Source organism: Copadichromis virginalis, linkage group LG18, assembly GCF_057382275.1.
Source record: "Copadichromis virginalis isolate Kocher_CV1m ecotype Utaka linkage group LG18, C_Virginalis_male_GT1.1, whole genome shotgun sequence".
NCBI classification, from domain to species: Eukaryota; Metazoa; Chordata; class Actinopteri; order Cichliformes; family Cichlidae; genus Copadichromis; species Copadichromis virginalis.
The window spans coordinates 6,023,545-6,049,947 of NC_140635.1; the positions used below are offsets into that span (position 1 = coordinate 6,023,545).

At 40.1% G+C, this 26,403-nt stretch overlaps 1 protein-coding gene and 1 pseudogene across 2 annotated transcripts; both read right to left on the reverse strand.

Moving 5' to 3' along the window:
- Positions 1-244: 244 nt before the first annotated feature.
- Positions 245-1,920, reverse strand: LOC146687108 (E3 ubiquitin/ISG15 ligase TRIM25-like). Its single transcript, XM_085438168.1, has 2 exons — positions 1,099-1,920; positions 245-367 (listed from the first exon to the last, which is right to left on the reverse strand). Exons 1-2 carry the CDS (start codon positions 1,888-1,890, stop codon positions 311-313), a joined length of 849 nt encoding a protein of 282 aa, XP_085294294.1. The 5' UTR covers positions 1,891-1,920; the 3' UTR covers positions 245-310.
- Positions 1,921-13,853: 11,933 nt separating this feature from the next.
- Positions 13,854-25,025, reverse strand: LOC146687109 (STARD3 N-terminal-like protein; annotated as a pseudogene). Its single transcript, XR_014916292.1, has 8 exons — positions 24,662-25,025; positions 17,690-17,820; positions 17,594-17,621; positions 17,217-17,270; positions 16,588-16,705; positions 15,944-16,039; positions 14,992-15,060; positions 13,854-14,911 (listed from the first exon to the last, which is right to left on the reverse strand). The product of XR_014916292.1 is annotated as an STARD3 N-terminal-like protein (transcript).
- Positions 25,026-26,403: the final 1,378 nt, after the last annotated feature.

Consider the following 26,403-nt stretch of genomic DNA (forward strand, 5'->3'; position numbering starts at 1 on the left):
AAAGACTTCAGTCTATTTCAGTTTAATCAACTCAGCAGTGGCTCCACAATCATAACCAGAACCAGAACCGAAAAGAGAACCAGAAGCAAAAACAGGGCCAGAACTAAAAACAGGGCCAGAACTAAAAACAGGGCCAGAACCAAAACCAGAGCCAGAAGCAAAAACAGGGCCAGAAGCAAAACCAGAACCAGAAGCAAAAACAGGGCCAGAAGCAAAACCAGAACCAGAACCATGATCATGGTAAAGCCAAAGTCCAGCATAGAGCGGCTGAGTGAATGTGGTCTGGACTCTGTGGAGGAGAGTCATGGTTTCAGAGACGCTGTAGAAGGACAAAATACCTGCTCTGTGATCCAGGTACACTCCTACTCTGGAGGAACGAGGACCTGAGACACGAGTTTGGATGTTGTTGTACCAAAATGTAAAACTGTTGTTGTACTGAAATGTAATCTTATTGTTGTTATAATTTAATGACCAAGATTTGTCATTACGTCCGAATAAGCATTCATACCCACTCCCTGCTCTGCTGATATTCTTGTATGCAACTGCTACATAACCTCCTCCCCCTCTCCACTCCACCTCCCAGTAACAACGTCCAGTCAGACTCTCTCTACTCAGGACCTGCCACGATCCAGTGAATCTGTCTGGATGATCAGAATAAGACTGTTGTTTATTCATTAATGTTACTTTTCTGTTCCCCTCTGATAATAACAGCCATGTGTTTGCTGTGTTTGGATCCAGTGTGATTTCACGCGAATATTTTAAGAATCCAGCTCTGGTCTTTGGCTCTGGTGGATCTGACAGTAAAACATCCACTTCAGTGACTGTCAGTGAGATGTTTGTCCATTCCTCTCTCAGAATGTCCTGTAGTTTATCTCTGACCTCTGACACAGCTGCTGTCACATCCTCAAAGTAGCTCAGAGGACGGATATTGATGCTGGATGAGTCTGTAGATTCACTGAGTGCTGACAGTGAGGGGTAGTTGTGTAGAAACTGGATGTGATCCTCTGTGTGTGAGAGCTGCTTCAGCTCAGCATCTTTCCTCTTCAGCTCAGTGATCTCCTGCTCCAGCTTCTCCTGAAGCTCTTTGACTCGACTCACTTCAGTTTCCTGCTGGGATCTGATCTGCTGCTTCACATCAGAGCTTCTTTTCTGGATGAGATGGATCAGCTCAGTGAAGATCTTCTCACTGTGCTCCACTGTTTGATCAGCAGACTGATTGATGGCCTCCACCTCCTGTTGAAGCAGCTTCACATCTTTCTCTCTGTCCTGGATTCTCTGCTGGATGTTTTGTCGACTCACCTCCAGCTCTCTCTGCCTCTCAGTCCTTTCTGCTGCAGCTGAGACTGTGTCGTGGCCTTTATGTTCATCCACAGGGCAGAGATAACAGATACTCTGCTGATCAGTACGGCAGAACATCTTCATCACCTCATCATGACGAGAGCAGATGTTCTCCTGGAGCTTCTTGGAGGGCTCCACCAGCTTGTGTTTCTTTAATGGAGCCACATCATAATGTGGCTGAAGATGTTTCTCACAGTAAGAGACCAAACACACCAGACAGGATTTCACAGCCTTTAGCTTCATGCCAGAGCACAGATCACAGGCCACATCTTCAGGTCCAGCATAGCAGTGATCAGCAGGAGCAGCTTGGAGTCCAGTCTTCTTCAGCTCCTCCACTAAATCTGCTAACATGGTGTTTTTCTCCAGGACAGGCCTCGCTGTGAAAGTCCTCCGGCACTGAGGGCAGCTGTAGATTTTCTTCTTTTCCTCTTCATCCCAGAAGCTTTTAATACAGTTCATGCAGTAGCTGTGTCCACAGGGAATAGTCACCGGATCCTTCAGTAGATCCAAACAGACTGAACAGCAGAATTTTGTTTGATCCATTTGATTCATGTGCTGTGCCGTTTCACCGTCTCTCAGTGACTGTCCGACAGTTTCACTTCCTCTGAACAGAAACAACCTCTGTGCTCTGAAGGGAAACAGATCTCTGCTCTTGTTCACCTCCTACAGGAAATGAGGCTCACCAGCAACTGCATTTACACCATGTTGTTTAGACCCATCCTGATACAGACACATCTGTGAAGGGAGGCACTAAAGAAATATTCTTACAGAGCGACCAAGAGCCAATCACATGATGCAGGGTGTGGTATGTTTGGTTACAGCATGCAGTAACAAGTCTGGCCCAGTTAAAGTTTAACAATTCCTTTCTTCATGGTGCAAATATATAGTAGACTCAGGAGTTTAACTCAGTTTTCTTGGCCTTTGTTTATCGTTCATTTAAAATCTTAATGGGTAAAGATCATCATAATTACATATGAAATTATATGTTCAAATTATATGTTCCATTACACTATTAACAGCACAGATTATCAGAATCAGAATCAGAATCAGAATCAGAAAGGGTTTTATTGCCAAATGTTGAGCAGGTTTACAACATTAGGAAATTGCAGCAAACATCAGATTCATGGATGGAGCCAGAGGCTAAATGACTGTTCAGTCCTCTTTAGGAAACGATCTTCATATGACGACAAACACGACAACAATCAGCTGTCAAACTGTACAAGAAGTTCACAGTAATGTAAAAGAAGTTATATCACTTTATTTTTAAATGTACGCACTCAGGGTCAGGACTGAAGACACTGATCGAGAAAATACTCTAAATATAAATATTCACCTAAACATTCAAAATTATTCAATTGCATGAAAAGAAATATGAACTCTCTACAATACTGGCTTCTGATTGGTTGAAAAAGCAGGTGCTGAACTTCAGAAGAGCCAAAGCTGCAAAACTGTGTAAACCCAGAGTGGATGCTGCCCTCTGACCTTTCAGAAGTACGATCTTTTTATGAAGACACAGAGGCAGAGTTATTATTCATCACTTTAAAGATGATATTCGTTACATGTTCTTCACTCGTTGTCTAGTAAAGTCCAGAGAATGAGACACATGATTTCAAAACATACAGCTGCATGTTAGAGATCACAGAGTTCTTCAGTCTTATGAGAACTCATGGAGACTAAATGTCAGACACATCAACAGTAAATGTCGTTCCTCCCCCCGTGAGTTTGTGTCCTCCACACTTGTTTACACAAACATCTGAGGTTTGAACAGTGTGCAAAACCACATGTTACAAAGCTGCTGAGCTACTGAATACTGGAATATTTCATTCAATATCACCATCTGACCAAAGGACAAACACAGAGAGGATTAGAGCGCCAAACTTTGTTTCAAACTGTTTCCGATTTTAGAGGCAAAAAGCAGAATTTCTACCTGGACAAAGAAATCAAAGCAGGAGCAAAACAAGCTTTTACATTTATTCAAAGGCATTATGTGAATGTACTCTGAGCCACAGCCTCCTAAAGTAAAGACATTTGATCATCTAAACCAGACAGAGTCATGTTTTCAGCAGTGTCTGTGTCCTCCATATAGACCATGCCATGGTCCACCTAGGGTGAGCAGGTGTCTGACTTTATGTGGGACTACACAGCGCTCAGTCCTTGTTTCCCTGTGCCACACACACATTGAGCCAATGTCCAGTTTTTTTATTGACTCTAGTTTCTGTCGATCGGTAGGCCCACAAAAAAACCCTGTACAGGAAGTAGATTTCATCTCTCTGATAAAAGGAGTTCTAATCCCTGATCCTATGAGTCTGAGCCAGTAGATAATATTGATATGATCATATTTATGCCTTTGTTGTTTCACAAAGGGTTAAAAACATTCACAGGTTGGACTGTGGTTCTCCTTTTAGCGTCTCTGCTGGAATTTTAACTGTGAACCTCTTAGATCCAAACTTCTGAACTGCTCATCTCACAGAGGACAAAAGGGAAGAACCCCGAATCTCTTCTTCACCTCACTTTTATACCTGCTCACCCTTTCTCCCCCCTTCCCTCAGTGGACGTCACATCTGCACACTTGGGCCAATCAGGTTGTTGACATTTGATCATCTGATGTCCACCCACACCTCATCTCTCTCTCTCTCTCTGATTTACAAGATTTAACACAAAGTTTAAACTTTAAAATCACTTCATTACATTTTCTTTGTTATTCTTAACACAGAAAATTCACATTCAAAAACTTAACACAGAATAAAACAGAGTAGCCAGTAGTGGGACATGGTTCCAGCAACTCTGATGGTGACTGAAGGAAACGGTTTCCAAGGCCTAATCCGTGGATCGACTTCCTTCGAGGCGTGGACGTCTATCAGCAGAGAATGTCCCTTAGTCTGTAACACAGTCAAATATATTCTCAAGCAATATTCAAGCATGCCATTCAGCGTGTTAGTACGAGCTCGGGAGCAGCTTGGGAGAACAAGAAAACAGAGACTGCTTCAGATTGTCTTCCCAAATTGACTCAACTTTATTCACAAGTATAACAGTTTATATAGAGGGTAAAATTCATGAGACAGCAGATTATCAGTTTAAACCAGTACAGACCAAGATAAGGCAGTGTCTTCCTGCCCATGGGTGAAGAAGCATCCTTTGTGTAGTTTATCAGTTCAGCTACAATTGTGATTATCTCAGCGACATATTTTCAAGGCACAAAACGAAGAGTTCTTTCATTAGTGAAATCTGAAACAAACCATCTGGCCTTCAACAGGCGTCTAAAAGATTAAGAAACTAATGTAGCTGAGGGAGTGATCTCTGTGGTATTTCAACCTTGTACCAGCCTGTGATTCTCACACATCAATTCTTGGGTCAAAGAGAAAAATAACTAAAACAAAGGGGCCTTATTGAATGACAGAGTTTTCCTGCATAATGTCACTATAAAACAATATCCAGTAAATGCTAACCGTAGTGCTAAAATACCTAACAGTGACGGCCCGTTTGAAGCTGAAGCTCCGGCACGTGTGTCAAAAAATCAACACACTGCTTCAGAAACGCTGTGCTGAGGCTTGGTTTGACTGAACAGAGTCACGTGATCAATGACGTCTGAAGCTTCATTCAGCACGTCACTGCTTCAGTACCTGATTCAAAGATTTATAAGGAATTGAACCATTGGTGGGATTTGTGCCGTGTTTTGGTGGTTTTGTGAGAGCGAATCAGTGTGTGACATAATTATAGACATGGAGCCAGGAAGAGAGGACGCTCTGCCTGTTCCTGAATAAAAACCAGTTCATCAGCATTTCTGCTCCCAGGTCTAAAATGTACATAAGAAATATGATATACACATAATTATAATGATATAACTTATAGTATATTATATATAAACGTACCAGTCTGCTGGTTAATTACATAATCAGGTGGAGGCAGTGACCTCACAGCACAATACTTACAACTATTATAATATTGTGCTTTACATTGTTATATTTAGTGTATTTTTTATTACTAACAAACTACAAGAAGTCACAAGCAACAGGAGAACACACCATGGCACATGTTTACACAAGAACGTTTTATTCATCTAAATTATTTATTATTAAAATCGACATAACAGAATTTTTTTCACGTAAAACAAATACATGTTCAAAGCACCATATCAGCCCGATATCAGACACAACTGTCACGTGACATTAAAGAGAAGCTGTCAGTTCATCTCTGCAGAGTGGGCAATCATAATGAAGCAGTTCATTACAAGCTGTAGATTCAAGCTGCGCTTCATAGTTTTGTCCACCAGATGTCACCAAACAGGACTGTGTTGAAAAGCTTCGAGTAATGAACCGTTTTTCAATCCAAGCTTCAGAAAGCTTCATTTGGACATCAGAGGCCGTCTGATGTTAACTGGCAGCCCTTTATAGACTGCTGCTAATTTACCCTGAAGCCAAACCACTATCTGGGGTTACATACTGAACTAAGCTACACGCACATTTCACACACAATCAAGAGAAATCACAGGTAAGACAATCGTATCCAAAATTCTTGTCTGCAAGAAAAATACAAAAACATAAGAACAAGCAAAATATAAGAACGGGTAAATCTGAGGATTATAAACAAACATTCAATAAAACATAAACTTTTGTATGAGTTAAATATCAATATTAAAACCACCCATGTGTGTTTATATGGTTAAGTAATGAAGACGACCTTCATTATACCCTCACACAAACACACACACACACACACACACACACACACACACACACACACACACACACACACACACACGCTGTGTGAAGCCTTGAGAAATGAACGTTTTGTGAACCACTTGGCTGGAAGACTCAACTGCTTCTAGGTGCACATGGAGTAAAGGCAGGAAAGGCACTCACACGAGCTAGCTGCTTACCCTAACCATCAAAAATGAATGCCTAACCCTGACCCTTACCCTAAACCTAACCATAACCTAATTGTAACCCTGACACTAAAACCAAATTTTGAGTCTCAAAAATGCCTTCAAACATGTGGGGACTGGGATTTTGGTCCCTGTGAGGCCTGTTTGTCCCCATGAGTATAGAAAACTACCAAGTTTTGGTCCCAGCGAAGATGTTAATACCAGCTCTGGTAAAAAGGACAATTTTTAAAGCATTTTCTGGCGGTTAACCTCTTTCACCAAACTAATAAAAACGTAATAAAAGGAGCTATTTAAGCAGCAAGACTTCAGACAGATACCAACAGGTCGACTTGGGCTGTATTTTTATGCATTCATCAAAGATTCAGTAAAAGGACTCGATGTTACAGTCCCTGACAATGCATTGCTTTAAATGGAGAAAATCTTGAGTGATGGCTGTTATGAGGAAAAGCAGCCCAGAAACTTGACCAGCGGCACACATCGTTGTGTGCCTAAACTTTCGTTCTTTTACCCAAGCTAATCTGCCCTTTTTCCTTGGTTAGATTTAAAGAATTTAAAATTCAAAATAGTTAAACTCAAAGGTTTGAGCAAGTCTAGGCATACCTGTAAAAAGAGAACAGTTGCTCATACGTTTACGTTATACCTGCATTATTGACACAGTATTGTCACTTCATTGTAATCGTCAATACACGGTTATCATGAAACTCATAACAGCCAACAAACAATCGATCAGTCGACCCTTGTTTTTGTTTACAGTTACTGCATTAATATTATTATTATTATCATTATTATTATTGTTTTACACGTGCTTCCTATTTTGTTCCCCTCAGAGAGTCGCGGTGCATCTTGTGCAGCAATAGGATAAAAAATAAAATTCAAGCTAGAATATTTCAAGATGAGGCGCGTGCTGGAGCTGATGACTGACTGGTGAGCTTTAAGGGTTCAGTGATGTTAAAAAAGATTCTTGTTTTAATTAAAGTGATTATCATGGTTGAACAGGTTAGAGCTCATGTCTGATGCAATAACATGTTTCTGTAATGTTAGAGTGACAATAATCACACATAAGAAACGTCATTGGGACAAAAAAGAAAACGCACCACTTCTCAGTAAATGGAAGGAAAACTTGACGCACGATTCCAGTAGAGAAAGTAGAGTAGAATCAAATTTCAGCACATCATTCCATTTTCATGTACAGCGAGAACAACTAATACAAATCTCACCCGTGTCCGTCTGTGTCGTGTTAGAGATGCTCGTCCATCCGTTTAACATTTAACAACCAGAACATCTGCTGTTTCAGTTTGTCCATGCAGCGCTGCGGTTTAGCTGCAGGCGGCGCTGTTTCACGTCTCAAACGACACTGGGGGGATGAACTGCTGACACCAGTATTTCTTGATGGCTGGCTTTTTTTCCCCTTTTTGTACCACACAAAAAGAAAATGGGAAGTTTTTGTTTAACAGGAGGAAAAGGTGCGTTTATTGGGGACTATTTTTCATGGCGGATTAGTCAACCTGTTACTTTTGGGGCAGCACAGTGATGCATGTGGGAGTGGGTCTGTGCTCATGGTAATAAAGGAACATTTCAGTCATCTTTGGACAGCGGTGCAGTGCTGTTAGGAGGAAGTTTGTGGCTTTCTGGGTGTCGTACAGCTTAATAAACCTTGTAATGAGGCACACAGGAAGCCTCCTAATCACACACCTGGACCACCTGATGCACTGATAGATATTCTGTAATTTTTATAATGAAGCTGAAAGCTTTTTAAGGGGTTCAAAGGTCCAGAAATTCTCACTTCTCATTCTAGCCGCACATAACCAGCCGTGCAGGTGGTGTCAGTATTTCATCCTCCGGCTTCAGGATTTTACCACATCGAGTCGTTTACCTCCGTGTGTTGCTTCATATGTGGCATCATTTCCAGACTGTGACTACAGACAAAGACTGAATCTTTACGAGCTCCTTCAGGCAGATGTAGGTTTTACCTTCTTCTTCTTCTTTTTTTTTAAAGAAAAAAAAACAATCAGTATTGTATTTATTTCCAAACAGTGTTTTTGAATGACTGAACGATCGTTGATCGTTGATCGTTCTCTCTGTTGAGGTCAGGAAAGCGATTCCGCTCCCTGAAGACCAACACAGAGAGACTGAGGAGGAGCTTCTTCCCGCAGGCGATACGGTCTCTCAATCACAATCACACCACCACACAGTACTGACCCACATGTTTTGGAGGAAGGAAGGTTCAGGGCTGAAGCAATCAGCTTCATGGGCTCATCCGGTTAGAATAAGAAAATATACCAGGTTTCTTTGCTATTGTGCATCTCCTCTGGGCTAAGTTTGACTATATAGCCTGCTTGCTCCAATTTCAAAATCTGATCCTTGTAAGACATGGCTTTGCCAGGATCTTTAGCTAACCGAGCCTCAGTGTTGCGGAGTCTAGACATGACTACATTTGGAGGGACATTCAAAGGAGGAAAGTTTGCCATCCGAAGAAGAGGAGTGGCGTAGCGATTAACGCCATTGATCTCAACCCTTTTTGTGGCCTGTTCAAGGAGTTCCAGTGCCAGTTGATCTTGCTTTGATCGGATCACAGATTTCTCACTGTATTCAGGTAAAGTGTCTAGTTGCCATAGCTTCTCAACATGATAACGCAGTACATCTGCAGATGAACTGAGAGATGTAAACAAACACTGCACATGCTCTGTACTGCTCCGGGGCTGAAAATCTGTGATCGGACCTTGAAGTGTCCATCCTAATTGGGTTTTAACTCCTGCAGGAGACCCATATGGTCCCTGTCTCAATGGAGCAGTAGGCGTGATGAGGTGAGTATGATCTGAGCCTATGAGCAGGAGTGGCGCTGCTTTATTAATAATGGGTAATGGGATACCTTGAAGATGCTTGTATCTCCGTTGGAGAGATGATACAGGGTAGGTGTGGTCTGAAAGTGCTAGGTGATTTGCAGTGAAGGCATTAGTAATTGTGTAGGTTTTCTCTGGGTGTGCGATGGGTGAGATTTTGAAACTTACAGAAGAACCATGAATAGTTTCAACTTCCCCAGTTAGGTTGAGATGCTGTGCAGCTGATGTCAGAAGAATGGTACGCTGGGAGCCATCGTCAAGTACTGCATATGTTTCAAGGGTTCTTTTGCCATTTCGCAGGAGCACTTTCACGACCTTTAAAAGGACACTAGGACAATCACTAGGTCTATCAAAGTATAGCGTCCTCACTACAGGATGAGTGTCAGTTTTAGATCTCTTATTTACATCACATAGGATCTGGAGATGTAGTCCCATACAGGTGGCACATGCTTTCTTCAGGTCACACTTTGCGGCCTGATGATTCCTAGCACAACGCCAACACCGTTTGTTTACTTTTATCCAGTTTGTTTTCTCATCCTTTGTCTTCTGAATAAACCCAGGACACTTACTAATGTGATGTTCTGGTGAGCAGCAATATGCACATGTAGCCTTAGTTGTCATGATCGGCTGTGTTGCATGTACAGAATCATCAGATGTATTTGCTTCATGTAATATTGTTGTAAGTGGAGAAGCATACTTACGGGCAGGTCGTGTCTGGTTGAAGGATGGAACAGGACTGGCCTTCTTTGGTTGACACCTGCATTCCATTTGCAACCAGGATGAGAACAAAGGCAAGGTATACGTCATTTCTCCCTGTTCCCTGTAAACATGCCGTTTGAAGCGACTGAAATGCTCTGCAGGCAACTTCACTAACAAGCGATCGACATGGGAGCCACAGTCTAGTTCTCCACGTCCTTGTTCTCCCATAGTGCTAAGCAACCCAACTAAAGCCTGTACTCGAAGAGCAAAATTATCAAGGCTCTGACCATCACCTGCTCTGATAGGAGGCAGTTCCAGTATATTCTTTAGCTCTTTCAATGCCAGCTGTCTTGGTTGCCCATAACGCTCATCAAGGGCTTTGATGGCTTGAGTGTATGGGTCAGGAGCGTAGGAAAAGGCAAGAGCTAATCGTTTAGCTTGGTCTACTTTGAGGTGATCAAGAAGGACATGATATTTGAAGTGCTCTGTCTCATGAGGATCAAGAAGGTTTGTAAGGGCCATCCGTAACATCCTGTATTGCATTTCGTCTTCTCTACTAAGGTCTGGAAATGAAGGACCTTCAAGCTTATATACATGTGTTCTCGTGCTAGAGGAGTGACCCGAGCTAGCAGTACCAGATATCAAAGGTTTCTGTTCATATGAGGTATTGGATGTAGCTGGTTGCTGCTCTAGAGGAGGGCAATGCTTGTGGTCAGATATGCGAATGAGAGGTTGAACAGGGTCTTCAGCTAAAGGAACAGCAGGTTGAACACATGAGATCTGGTCGGGATCCTGCCGTGATAAGGCCAGGAAATCAAAGGGAGTCTCATCTTCTGTAGCAAGGACTGGTCTAGGCAAACCAGTTGAAGGGATAGCAGCATCTAGTATTGTTGAATTAGGTAAAGGAGGGCTGGCAGCTGTAACTAAGCCAGACTGACGGCTAATCTGCGGGGGCTGGAAGGGTGATTGACAGGTTACTGTATCAATCACTGGGAGCTGCTCATGTTGTTGATGTGTTTGAGGACTGGCTCGTAAACTGCATACATAAGCTTTGATTCCATCAGATGAGACTGTGCGAATTGAAGATCTGGAGCTACGAGAATGGGAAGGAGATGATTGAACCATAAATTGCTTAATCTCCCTCATGGTCGTTAGGAGTTCCCTCATGACCTCATCTTGGGTGGTGGGTAAAGGAACAAGGGATGTCTCTGGTGGTCTTTCTGACTCTCCGACAGGATCCTGCGGCCCATGTGTGTCTTTATCACTGTGCTGGCATTCAGTTTGGCTCTCTGTCTCACATGTAGCTCTTCTAGCTCCAGGGTACTGAACTTCATACTGTTGCAGGTAGGCAGGAGGTCTACTATCACGACTGGATTTTCTAAATGGCTGCTGTGTATCCATGATGCTAATACCTCTCCGGCTCGGAGGACCATGTTTTGGAGGAAGGAAGGTTCAGGGCTGAAGCAATCAGCTTCATGGGCTCATCCGGTTAGAATAAGAAAAGCAGCCATCTAATGCAGAATTATTTTCAGGGTACTCCTTTTATTCTCAAATTAATAAGGCAAAAAAGGAAGGAAACAAAGACACACATGGACTGCCAATGCTCAGCTGCCGCCCCGTGTGGAAGTGCGGAAAGAGTGAGCCAAAAGTGAATGCAGTCCTTATATACTGTGTGACATATAATGTGTGACAGGTGAGTGCAATCAAGGACAAGCACCACACCCAATCAAAGGTGAGAGAACTAAACAAGGTGCATCTGGTGAAGTGAGTGGGTGTGCTGGGATGTGCTAAAAGGTGGGTCTCTACAACACACACATATAGTTCTTACACACACACTGGACATTCTGGACATTGTTTTCACTTCATCACTTAAATCACTGCTGCTGTTATTGTGTATATATTTATTTATACTTCTTGTGTATTTTGTTCATACATTCTTATATAGTTCTATATTGTGTATTTTGTTGTACAGTTATTTTATTTTCAATTTAATTTATATATTTTATCTTATTCTTTCCCAGTGTGTCGTACAGTTATTTCATTTTTAACCTTAATTTATATTTTATTCCTTCCTAATTAAATTTACCCTTTTTAATTTTTCATATTTATTTCCTATCTTATTCATAGCCTTTTCCTTTTTTGTTTTCTTTAGGTCACGAGCAGTTGTCCAAGCATTTCACTACATATCGTACTGTGTATGACTGTGTACGTGACAAATAAAAATTTGAATTTGAATTTGATCGCACTGATGAGAGGCAACATGTAGATTTGTGGATGCACTGTTTACAGATGCCTTGGTTACTTGACTTCTGTCAATAAAAATGTGAAGAAAAAAATTAATAAAAGAGAATTACAGAAACTGCTGCTTTGTGTTTCTTCTTCTGTCTGCAGTCGTTTATCTGCCGCGTTCCCTCCAGCTGGTTTATCTTAACAGGAATTGAAACACAGAAGAATAACAATAAAAAACAACCCAATGAGCACATGTGGTTTTATACATTTCTTATATGTTAGATTTCTGTGGTTTGCAGTTCTTTAGATGTTATTCTGGGTTCTTTTGTGACCTGGATGAGTCACTGGTAGCTTCTTGGAAAGTTCACCTCTCCGTTGTTCACTGGAGCCCCAAAGCCTTACAAACATCTGCAGACTAATAGATGCCAATAACTTTGTAATTGTTCTCATAAGTGTTCTTGAGCGTCTTTACATCGTGGTGTGATGTTTGTTTTTCTGAGCTTTTAGCCTGCTTCACTTTGACAGACAGGTTCTGTTTGAGTGATTTCTGGATTTCTAACGAAATCATCATTTATGAAACACTTTTTTACTTACTTGGGTTATTTTTTTTATCTAATATTAAAATTAGTTTGATCTTAAAATACAGGCCATATTAAAGAGAAATGGAAACTAGAACTAAATATTATTATCACTGATAATGTATGGGAAGAGATGTGTAAAACTTGTCACAAGGGAACAAGTAGTCAATTATGGAGAGTTTGACTGGAAATTTAAAATTTAGATTTTTTTAATACACCTCTTGTTATCTCCTCATATTGTAAGGAACCCAATGCAGAACTATGTTGGAGAAAATGTGGGGGAATAGGAGACGATTCACATATCTTTTGGGACTGTCCAATAATTCAAGGCTTCTGGATAAGAATCAAAGAAGAAACAGAGAAAATCCTACAAGTAAATCCTGCACTGAACCCCACCATATTTCTCTTGGGAGTTATACCTAGAGAGAGGTATACCATAGATGAAAAATATATACTGATAGCTAAGAAAAGGATAACTGTGAAATGGAAACAAACAAACTCACCATCCATAACTCAATGGAAACAGAGACTGAAAAGAGTTCATACAATGGAAAGAATGACAGCAAGCCTGCAACTGAAGGTGGAGATCTTCCACCAGGGATGGATGTGTGGCCAGATACTTGGGTGAATGAACACGAACTTTGGAACATTGTAATATAAAGCTATAAATCTCCCCTACGACATATCATTATATTAATCGTGGTCTGTTTTTTTTCCCCTCTCTCTCTTAAATGGTCTTATGTCAGAAAATGTTAATATGTTGCTTGTTTTTTTGGTTATTGCCACAAAAATTACTAAATAAAAAGTCCCCCCCCCCCCCCCCCCATAATTAGTTTGATCTTATTTAATGAATAAAAAATAAAGGGGGGTAAAATAAATCTTTATTTTTAGTGATCTCTCTGCTGATTTTCATAAATGTTCCCTCTGACATTTGGCCTCCATATTACAATAATAATTTAAAAGCCTAAAAGTAACTGAAACTACTAAAAACTACACTGAAAGAAGAAAATTCACTCTGGAGACTAACTGACACTAAACTGACCTTAAAAAGTCAAAATGGAATGAAAAATAAAAACTAGAAAATTCAAAACTAATAACTAGTAAAAGGTCACCTCCATCTTTTATCTACAGTCCATGTATTCAGTAGCATGTCTTCTTTAAAAATAAGGCTTAATCTTTATTTAATTCAATAAATGTAATTAATATATTACACACAATTAAAATAAAAGTCCCCCATTCAGAGTCTGTTCACCTTAATTAAGAGTAGTAATTAGGTTTAAGAAAAAATAGAGATGAAAAAGGAATATTTTTTTTAATAAACAGCTGACATTACCTGAAACAAACTGATATTTTCACATTTTATTTATTCATAAGGCTAATTTATGTCTAAGTTCTTATTCTGTTGATCTCTTTAAGGTCGACGTTTGACATAAACAATTAAACAAAACCACGTAACCTTTAACATTTTAATGATTCTGTTATACAGACGGGCTTTTCTTTAAAAAAGAAAAAAAAAGAATAAACATCCACTGAGCTTGGAAAGCATGCATGAAGATATGTACATTTGCATTAGAACGTTTCCCCGCCCGTCACAGCAGCTTTCGAGAGCAGCGTCCCTTCTGTTCAGCGCACTAAACCCAAATCTCCGAGTGTACATGCTGCACGTTTATGGCTCGTTTTCTTTAACACACAATCCTTCACTCTCGTTTCAAAACAAACAGTATCGTTCACATCTCTATATGTTACCTTAATATTCTTTCATGCACATTTTTAAGACATTGAAGTAATCATAAACATCTCTAAGAGTTTGACTTTCTCTTTCTGCTACAGTCTGGTCTGCAGGCTCAATACTGGCTGAACAATCCTTTCTGTGGCATCCATGAGCTTACTTTCCTTTGCAGTGACTCAACCGAAGCACAAGAAAATGATCACAGAATTATAAGTAAACATTATGCTGGATATAAGACATTAACACTCTGTTTTTTAATTGAAAGTGTAAATATATATTTTTAAGTTTTAAAATGAATGTAATGTTTTGAATTATGGATGGATACTGATAAGGATGTAATGATTTATTTCTGATAAATCTCTTGTAAGGTCTCGAGTTCCTTAAAGGTGGAGAAACAAAACTCATACAGTAACCAGAGTTCATGACACTGAAACTTTTAAGTGGCACTTTCCCGGTCGCGGTGTACGTGCAGAAGGCTGATATCAGAACGTGAGCTGCATTTGTGGATATGAACAAATACAAACTAAAATGGCTGAAGGTGTAAGGCAGAAGTTTTCCCCTCAGTAGCACAACGCTGGAGGACCCAAAAATCCCTCCATGTTCAGGATCGGAGATCCTGTGGAGAAAAAAAACAGCACATCAGACTAATACTGTGGATACGAATCCTGACTGACGTCTGTCTTTACGTATTCTTACCCTTTTAAGTCACTTGTGTAATGAGCCCTTTTTCAGGTTCGTGTTTATCATCCAGCTCCTCGTCAGAGTCTGAACACGAAAGGGAAATCGGTCAGCGTTTTTATAGAAACACCACAGAAAATGTAGGACGATAAAAGAACGGTGGAGCCAGGATTTTAACTGCCAACCTTCAGATCAGAAGACGACCCCTCTGAACCCGGACGGCTCAGGTATTCATGCCAACTAAATGTATTATCCTTAAAGACATTAATGGCATCTACAACTGCTTAATAGCAGATGATGCCCTTCGCTCTTATTTTGAAAATTCAGCCACTGATAACCAGCCTGACAATTCCCGTCTTGTCAGGTTTCATCATTTTTAAATTTTCTTGTTCATTGACCTGTGTGAAACAACTGAGGCGCGCTTGTCTTAATCGTCTGCAGGAGGCTGCAGGTTCAAAGCAGCTGCAGGAGGCTGGTGTGAGAATAAACCTTCACTTTTAATTCTTCACATTTTACAGAAACGGGAATTATTTTTGTATTTTGTGTTATCGACTGCAGCTCTGCTTCTGCTCTGGAGAGTGTCTGTGTCTGCAAAGGATGGGCCCACCCATTGTATGGAAGGCTCACTGCAGAGGCAGCTGAGTAATTGAATTATTTTCTAAGCAATAAGATGTCTGCAGATGACAAAGCTCCTTTCACTGTGCAGTGAAACAAATACTGAAGGAGCTACGCCACTCATTTCTGGGTGTGAAGTGCAAAGCTGGAAATCTAAAAACTCTAATAATAATAATAATAATAATAATGATGACAATAAAATGAACTGTATATCTTCATATTTTGTGTCTGTACGCTCATTTAAATGGGAATGAAGAGTCAGAATCATCAGACTGAGCAGTCTGAAAGAGCAACAGCTGAAGCGAGCGTGTCGGGTGTGTTTGGGTTTGTCTGATGTCAGTGGGAGGAAACAGACCTGCCAAAGACTCTGGCGGAGAGTAGAACTGCCCATCAGATAAAGGACCTGGACCCAGGAGAGGAGCCCTACTTGTATCTATGATGGACTGATGTCCTGAAAGACAGAAGGATGAAGGAAGCAGGAATAACTGCATCAGCAGGACATCAATGAGGTTAGAATAACATAACAGTGGTGAAATAACTTTCATTTATCAGGTGAGTAAAGATTTTGTTCATAGCATATAATTATTAATAATTACCTGAGAAATAGCAACAGGAAGCTGATGCATTACACTTTTTACTCTAACATTATAATAAATAATTATAATATTAACTTCTTATCCCATGATCATATATTTTAAATAAAACAACTGAATAAAATTACTCAGTATGTAGCTTTGAATGTTCACCAGCAGGTGGCAGTGTTTCACCAGAGCGCCTGCTGCTGTTCTTTATCGTTTTCTTGTTTCTTTTTCATTCTCCACTCAGAGGCTCTTGAGTCATAGTACTTGTTTTTTCACATTCTTTTGCTAACTTAAAGGAAGGTTTTAAAAGGAGCCTGTAAGGTAAACGATCTGTTGACAGAGATCACAGCAGTGACAGCAGCAGTACTGCAACAGTAATGAAGGTGCCTTTTTTATTATTAGCTCAATTGAGACTCACTGTTTTCGTCTTCGATCTCCTGAGGCAGGACCTTGAAGTCGAGCAGCCACGTTTCTATCCAGGCCAGAACGAAGGAGATGATGGGCAGCAGGTACCCAAAGGCCCCCAGACTCAGCAGCTACACAAGAAACACACACGTCCCAATATGAATACGTAATTCTACACAAAGCATACAAAATCTGACCATTTAAAATTTAGAAGGTGCAAAAACAAATATTTATTATTGTTAAGCAGCAGCAATTACAGGTTTTCCTGTACAGGGAGTTTGCTTCACTTCCTTAAATCCTCATACATGTATGCATCGCCATCGAGGAATATGGAGCAAAGACTGCAGAGGAAAATTAACTCCAACAACAAACTGTCCTCTAAGAGGTTTTTGTGTGTGGACATTGACACCAATACTAAAATAAATAAAGATATTATTAGAAGTAAAAAACTAAAGTCAGTGCAACATTTTTGTTACAAACAATGAAAATATTAGATGTTGTCAGGTTTCTTAGATCAAAGCTTTAAGTACCACCCTGTTTCCTGAGGTGTGTGTGTGTGTGTGTGTGTGTGTGTGTGTGTGTGTGTGTGTGTGTACACACCCACGAGTGCAGACAGTTAGGAATTGTAAAGCTTCTTCTTACCTTCGACAAAATGACTTTAGCAATCAGGAAAGCACAGCTGACTGCAGTGGTGATCTGCACAAAGACAGAAAACATCAGAAATGCTCATGCTGTTATTTTTGCTAATATTTTAAACAGAACCACTTTTACCTGAAAACATCCTCATGTTAATGGTCTTTAACTCTCTAAATATACTGAATATAATGAAGTGAAATGGAAAATCACAGAATCAGCCTGTAACAAACACTGATGCCCCCTGATGACATATTTAATGCACAGAAACAAGAATTAGTGCATCCACTTCACTGTGCACCCAACAATGTGAGCTCTTGCTGGGCAGCGCCCTCTGCTGGCGCAATTACAGAAGCACTGTTGTGGCATACAGCCTTAAAACCTACCGCGATGGCCCACCAGGGAGGGGAGGAAGGTGAAGGTGGCACAGAAGGAGGAGGGAAACAAAAAGGAAGGAAAAAATAGTGAAAAAAAAACCCCCACATAAAATAAAAGATATAAAGTTGATCATTTAAAGCAAAAGAAAGAACCTTACAAAGATGTCGAAGAAGGAGGCGTGGTAGTCGTAGTGCAGGACTTCTTGTTCCAGCCGATTCTGAATGCCGCCGTTCACCTGACAAACACAAACAGCTCATCATGACAAATACTCTGAATGTTAAAGTTAACCCTGACACAACTGAGGCTAAAATGACCTGAGTGAGGCAGTTATATTCTTTGTTACTAGAGGAATATTTTATGTAAGTTTATGCCATCTAAAATAATAATCACAAGTTTTAATACAACACAAAAACATGAGAAGTTGTAGGATTCAAATAAACATTTGGGGTTAGGGCTGTGCGATGACCCAAATCTCATATCCTCATGTAAGACATTTCTCATCCTGATAACGATGTACATGACAAAAAAGGGCTTTTTATGTAAACTCTGTGAACCCGACTTGTGTGAAGTGTTTTCAGCTGGGTGTCGTGTTCCTGGAGCCGAGTGTTTTGACTGGTGCATGAAACTATATGTAACGGCCACCATGTTCTTTGTATTTATTACGTGCTGCGAGGAAAAGCCTGTTCTAACGTTTGAGTCTAAGGTTTATTTTGAGCACCTGACGGCTTTTTTGCTTCTCATCTGTAAACTCTGTCAACAACCTTTCACATGATTCTTGCGTAGGTGGTAGAAGAGGTTTGTCGTGTTTGAGTCTGTGGTGGGAACCGGTTTGCGGCATAATTTGCATAGTAGAGTTTTCTGGTGTGTGTCAGACTTTTCATAACCAAATCAAGTCCATGCTACAGGGGCCGGCCCTCATTAGGAATAAGGTCCTCGTTTTGTTTCGACTAGTCTTTCTGTTTGGAGCTACCTGGTTCTGCCTCATATTCACTGGCCATGCTGGTATTCTCTGCGCCCCGATGGAAAAACGTTGCTGTAAACAGCTTATTTTGGAAACCACGAAACAAACGATAGCGTACAATTTGAAACGATAGTTTTTTTCATTTCGTCATTGATATATTTCGTCATATCGCACAGCGCTATCTTGGGTCATAAAGGACCTCGCTCGGTGACTTCCTCTTGATTTTATGCCTTAAACTGAGAGCTGGCTTGACAACATCAGCAGTGCATCAGTTCTCTAGAACCAACAGGAAATCTGAGGGTGTTGGTGCTATATTTAAAGTCTCACTTCAATAAAACAGCACTCATATCTGCATGTATTAAAAAAGGACATGAAAAATGCAGCGGCACACAGTTTGCAGACCTCAGCTTCACCTTTGCTTTTGATGACCTCAACAGATTTTTACTTTCTGCTCCGCTTCCAAAAATGAAACGCAACTGCATCATTTTCACTCACTGAAACAATCCTGCTCTCATTTACAGCTTTCACCATTTTAGACTCTATTTGCAGATCTCCTTTGATGCCTTTTTTTTTTTTTTAAATAATGGGCTCTCCCTCGCTCAATAACACATTTTGCACAATGAGTCACCGCAAGATGCATGAAGTTAACCACAGGATGCAGAGGTTAAGCTTACAGATCTGCAGCACTCGCATCATTTCCTAAGCACAGCAGCTGAAAATCTTCCACCCCCACCGGCAATGGATGGAAATCATCCGTGAGGCAGAGGAGGACGAGATAGATCAAGAAGAGTAACTTACAGGAACTATAAATAAAGGAAATGTTATTCTTGTTTGAGAAATATCTGAAAGAAAGACAAAGAGTCTCACACTTCAAGTTTCTTATTTCATGTATAAATCCAGAACAGCTGCTCAAATTTCACCTAAAACTCGTGTTCCTGGTTTTGTTCTTCCTCGTCTTCCTCTCAGATTGTTTCCATCCATCGCTGGTGTTGGTACACTCTGATCTGAATTAGCTAACAATATGTATAACTGGAAAATCACTGTGCTGCAGTTGTGTCTGTGAATCTTTGCCGTGAACTGATGTTTCTGTGCATCACTCTGAGAAGCAGTGCGAGTCTGTCATTTTTGCAAAATTAAGAAACAGCAACATGAGGTTAGAAAGATAACGTTTAAAGATATTGTGGTTTTAAGCACTGATAAAATGGTTTAAATGTGTTTGTGAGGTTCTGCAAATATACTTCGAGTAAGGTTGTTTAGCAACTGTGAGAAGCTACAACTCAGACGAAGTCGTGAGTTTTAACATTAAATTCACACAAAAAAAGACTTTTGCTTCATTTACAGTTAAAGCTAAAAGCTGTCAGCATTAGCTTGTACAGACCTAACAGTGAATAATGTGCTGTCACCTAAACAACAAAATTCAAAACTGAGCTCAATCAAATGTGAAAAATTACCACAGAAATACTGCGTGGGTGAAAAATGAACTTCCTTTTGTTTCAAATGTCTCTGAAATGAATCTCTCTCACACAGTTTCAGATTAGCTCAGTGTGGCTAAGGTTAGCACTGCCAGAGTAAAGCAGCCGATAACCGTTTGACCCGAGAGATGCAAAACCACACTCCATGGTTTGGATCTCTCGGGTCAAACGGTTATCGGCTGCTTTACTCTGGCAATCTACTCACACAGCTGCTCTTTTTCTAGATCAAAGTGATAAAGAAATGCGATCTCTCAATCCCCGCTACAACATCTTAGACTCAACAGCTAAAAACCTTTGTATGTTGGTAAATATGAATTGAAATATGAAATAATTCACTTTACCGACTAAAGAGTGCAGCTAGTTGCACACAAAGCTGGGATCAAGATTTCCCTTCATTACTTCTTATACTGGTCTTCGTCACTGTGCTATAATTAATATTTCGATTTATATGAGATGATAATGTACATTTTTTATTATCATCCTAAATAGATGTTTGAAAAACTAGGTACATTAAATGAGACTGGAGGATTTCAGCTTTTTGTGTTAGAGGGCTGTGAACTCGACTCCCCTCTGTGATAAACACAGAAGCAAACTAAATGAAAGAGCAGGAACTTGGACTGAAAACACAAAGTACAGGTCTTGCTCGCTAGTTTACTCAGTTTCGTGATCAGCTGCAGTGGCATCATCGGTATGAGTGGAATGAATTGTTAGACAGAAAGTGCCACACTGTTGAAGTCAGTGGCTAAACTCAGCTCTGGAATTTAGCTCTCCAACAACAACACGATCTGCAACATATTCAGAAAGTCTGTATCCAGAGATTCTTTCTAGAACTTCTTTTACGGCGCTTGTACACAAAGAAGCTGCTCCTGACCATCAGAGGGAAGATTAATCAGAGGCCAGAGATTAATAATAACTAATGATTAAATGCAGAGTGGTGTATAAACACCATTGAATTCCAACTGCAGTGCTCTTATGTTGAAGGCTGATTTTTTAAATCAACAAACTGCCAGCAAAAATACAACATCGACATCCTGAGTTGTCTTTGGTTGGCTGGCAGCTCCAACTTAAATCCAGCCTACATACTAATGCACGCCTCATATTTGAGAAGAAACAATCAGGATAGAAAAATGATTGATTACCTAAATAATCCTGTGGTAACAGGATTATTTTGGAGTCCTATGATTTAATGACATAACTGCTTCATCAACATTAGGCAAGAAAAAAGAAGCATATACTTACTATAATAATGTGTCAGTTATTGCACAACCAAGACGTCTCAGATGTGGTTTGTATAAAATAAGTTAGTATTGTAATTATGAGCATAATACTGGTATTAACATGGAGCTATTCTCCTTATTTTCTGCTACATAGAGATTTTTTGTTGTTACTGACCATTTCTGTTATTTTAGTTTGAAACATTATTAAATCAAAAACACTGTTAAAAACAAAAGATTCATATAAAACCCCCTCAACGTGATCATATGCAGCAAAAGATTTTAATTTGCACCCATTAGTAATGCTGACAGACCTATACTTAGCCTATACTTAGCAGGGTGCGTCACCTTCATCAGTGTCCAAATGTGTTTTTGAGGCAGAAATTGCAAAAAAATGTATCTTTTCATAGCAAAGGTATTAAAGGCAGTAAAGGTATGAACCCTGTCTGAATGTTGGGGTTTTCTCTCCAATACTGTTGGGTCTTTATCTCATAATTATAAAGCACCTTGAGGCCACTTTACTAATGATATATAAAAAAAACTGAACTGAATTAACACTCAGCACTTCTCCTCCAACTAGTCCCACAGCAGCTAGTCAAAACAGAGTAACGTGTTCAGTGCTACAGCTGAGAGGAAGGAAGGAAACTTCTTCACAAAAAAATAAAAAAGTCATCAAACTGTTGAGTAAAAACTGCTCAGGATTAAAGTCATGGATGATGAAACGTTCTCCATTTTGAAAGTGAGCAGGTTTGCAGTGCATTTGCAGGGTGTTCTTCCAGTTACACAAAAGAGAACAAGTCCGTCTCTCGTGGACAGTTATTTTAGTGGCCGAGGTCAAATGGAGCATTCTGGGAATGTGTGCCGCAGTCAAATCACTTCCTCAATCAGCTGCATGACCTCGATCCACTCGTCCAGCATGCAGGCTGTCCTGCTTCTGCTCGACCTTGACACAATTCAGTTCTCCAACTGTAAAAGTTGTTTCTCGGTGCACAACTGCAGGCATTTTACAGTTCCAGAGCGATAAAACACAGTAACCTATCATGACCGAGGACGACTGACAATAATGTAACTGCTTCCTCACGATTAATGGTTAACAGACCTGTTTTTAACAAGTCAGATAAGATAAAATAGTAAAACATGTAAACAGGCAAACTGAGCAGGAACCGTATTAAAATATGTGCACAAGATTAAAAAACTTCTTTTTTTTCTGTAGTTCATAAACTCTGTTTGTTTGTGGTATCTAAATGCACCCTTACAGGAATGTGTTTGATAATTCTGCTGACTTTATCCATCTCTTATTGTGATGGCATTTTAGTAACATTTTTTACTAAATGTTCCTTCTGGCTTTTTTCAGATGTGACATTTACAGAAAAAGCAACAACGCTGAGCAACATCTTCAAAAAGGAGAGCGACAGAGTCCACTCGGCTTAATTAATGATTGCTGTCATCTAAGAAGATAAACGTGTTCAGAATAAATTAAAACTCTCAGTCAAACAGTTCAGAGTCCTGGAGGACACAAACACTGCTCCAACATGCTGGACGCTTCAATACTGCAGCACGAGCCTGTAAACTCTCCATTAGTTTAAATCAGCAGACCCTGAGATCACGGTTCAAAGCAGAAAAAACAAAGATCAGCACCCTGCACATACTGCAGCATTTCAGTAACTAAAAACCAGAAAAGTTCCTGCAAGAGCTCCTCCTAAACTGCCACCATGATAAAAGAATAGAAACAAACATATGTTTTTGTTTTTATCTGGATGGGTTAACAACACTGCCGTTTGTTAAAGACAAGAAGTTCTTTCCTTTTAAAACAAAGCATGGATGTAATTTGATAAAGTTAGTTAGCTTTCTAACACTCATCCAGATGTTAGTGGTGGGGCAGTGCTGAGAAAGCACAAATATTTTGGTTTGGTTAAAATATCCTGTAGCATTAATCTTATTGCATATTTTTTTATAGTCCATTTAAATAACTGTGGAGGAGGACAGTCTGGTGCAATCTGGCCGCTGCGTTGTATGACAGCGCACAGATCTAATCAGGTATATCAACGGGTATACCTTTTTAATCCATCTTAAAGGACGTTGCCATCTGCGACTGATTTACTTATGGACAATCCTGTGGCTCTTATTTTGAAAGTTCAGTGTCTATCTGCTCTACCTTTATTCTGTCATCACTACCAGCCGGCTCTCTGGTTATGATGCTATTCTGGGAGTTCTGTAGTTGCTTCTCCAGAGAGTCTCTCATCCAGCTGTCTGACTCCACCTAACTGGACTGAAGCCCTCAACAGAGGCCATCTGCAGAACCTGCACCATGTCAAGAACTGGCTTCTGTACCTCTATGTGAAGCTCACCAAGAGCAGAACGAGGATAGCTGCCGCAAACTGATGTGTAAGACGGTGGATTTGGAGCTCAACTGGATGAGAGACTCACTGAAAAGGCAGCTGGTTTTATTAGTCAATGATTTGTTGTTACAAAGATAAAAATTGTGAACAGGAAGAAGTAATGGTATTACTTCTCCCTTGTCACAAGAAGTCACCACAGCAGGTAGATGCCTTTCCTGAACCAAACCCAATGGGATAAGCGTCTCCTTCTGGGATCTTTCACCTGGTAGGCGAACCACTGTAAACCACGATACCAACTAAACCACTTGATAGTTTAGTTAAGAAAAAGTCTGTACAGATAAGGAACATGCATTCTTCACCAGCTTTAAACCTTTGTTCACATGTAATGCTATATTCCACACTTTGCTATCAGTTGTGTACAAATCGGTGGCTACTCATGAGTTCCTCTGAACTTTCATACAACTGAGCTCAACAAACAATAACTGTCAGTCAGCAGAGGAAACTCATTTTTCCTCCAAAGTGATTTAGTGCATCAGAAATCTACGGTGTGTTTATTTTTGTTATTCAGTTCAGTTGTGCGTCAAGCTGACTGCTGTTAATCGTACCGATCAGGCACAAAAGTAAAAGCAGATAGGAATGATACTGTCAATCCGAAAGTCCACCACAAGCTGAAAGAAACAACTCTAAATGCTGTAAAAGAACAATAAATGTTTTTCCACAAAAAAGCAAAACCAAAGGCTCTGAGCCTGGCCTTTTAACGGCTTCACCTACTTTGGAGTTTTTTAAAAACTTCAATACTAGCGTTTTATCTTTCCTGACTTTGTTTAACTTTACTTTTAAATAACCCTTTAATCTCTGGGAAATAATAAAATCATCTTCAGTTTTAGTTTTTTCTTGAGCAAAATACATAGAAGACAGCAGATGCATCCAATAAATTTCTCCCGAGTAGGCTGACTCAGTCAAAAAGGCTCACTGTCTGGTGATACATCTTAATCTCGTGTGGTTTTACATTGCTGTAAAAACTTTATTACTACAGATATCTAATAAAAAAACAAAACTGCTGTCACAGCCACTACAAACACAGACTTACATTGAGTTCTATGATCCAGAGCATGGTGACGAACAAGAGGTCAAAGGTGACAAAGAGGCAGAAAGTCCTCCTCACATCCGAGATGCATTTCTTCTCTCCGATGTCGTACGGCTCCAATCTCACAGAAACGGCCGGGGAGTTGACAGACCCCATGCCTGTTCTGACAGGGATCTGTGAGTAGCTACCGCTGCTGCTGCCTCCACGTCGGCCTTCCATCGCTGGCCACCCCACCTGGGCAGGGCTAGCCCCACCTACTGGTCAATTTTAGGAAAGAGTCAGAGGTGGAAGATCATTGGAGCTGGAAGCGAGGCTGGTGTTGGTGATGTGGAGTCACTGTGTGGAGGTTAAAAGCATCACTGCATCTGTAGAAAAGAAGATGAAGAAGGTAAAGAAATGGCAATCTCCTCTCAGGGAGTAAACCTCAGCGATTTTCTAAAGCATCTAAGTCTTTGTAGACATAATAAAAATTCTGACAATCTTCTGCTTTTTTTTTTTTGAACAACATAGTAAAGCAGAATAAGCTCCATCAGGCTGTGGATTTACATTGTTGAGTTAGATTTTATAACGATTTGTTCATAATACAAAGCTTTTAGAGATCTTTGGGCTTTGCAGTGCTAAGAGTGTTTATGTTTCTGGTTTCTGAGAGCAGAGCTAAAAACAAAACAAACAAAAAAAAAACAAGCACAACACAAAACCACCAAAATCTAATTCAAACCACTAATCATGCACAAAACCAACCATATATGTGCAAAGTTGTTGATGCTCTCTGTATGGTTGCCACTCAAACTCCTCACCATATCTCAAAGACTGAACCCTTCAGGAGAAACTCATTTCTGCTGCTTGCGTCTGTGATTTCTTCACTACTCAACGTTTCTGAGATCTGGAATGCAGATCGACTAGTAAATCAAAACGTTCACCTTCTGGCTCAGTTCTCCCGTCACCACCACAGTCTAGTGCAACACCTGAGGTGTCGGATGTCAACTTCAAATTGCTCTTTCTCTTATAACTGAGCTTAAATTGGACTTTTCTACTAAAAAAACCCTGTAAAAATCACTGTCACATGACCCAGAAAAAGATTTCAGTTATCATCTAACTTCAATGACTTTTGGACCTCATACCATTAAACACTGTTTACACTGTCTTTGTTTTAAGGAACTGAAACCAGTTGTGCTTTTGCTTTAACTGTCAGCTGCTCTGATACACAGAAAGAAAAAGGCAGGATGGAAACGTGATTTGTACAGTCTGGTCCCAGCAGGTTTTCTCTGGTGATGTGGTTTCACAGTCTTGTGACTTTCATGTTTTACATGAATTAGTCTTTTTGGTTCACAAAATGCATCTATTTTAGGGCTTTAGTCAGGTTTAAATGACTGTTAATTACCTGAAAAATAAATCTGTTAAAAGAACCATTCAGTCACTTTGTAATGGGACGTATCTTCAGCACAATCGTATGTGCTGTGCACCTGAAACTAATATCGTTCACCATTTGGCGCTTCCTTCTCACATGCCAGAGAGCTATTACAGTTACACCGCAGATGGTGTCTAAAACAATTTAACCCTCAACTTCCTAGCAGTTGCATCATTACATTATTTCAGCATTTGCAGTTATTCCAACTGTTTTATTAATCCTTAACATACTTTTCATTTACTTGTTCAACTTTACAAACTTTACCCAGTATTTTCCACATAAATCAGCTAGCACCAACATTAAAACCCAATTACATTTGCCACGCTGCAATGGATCC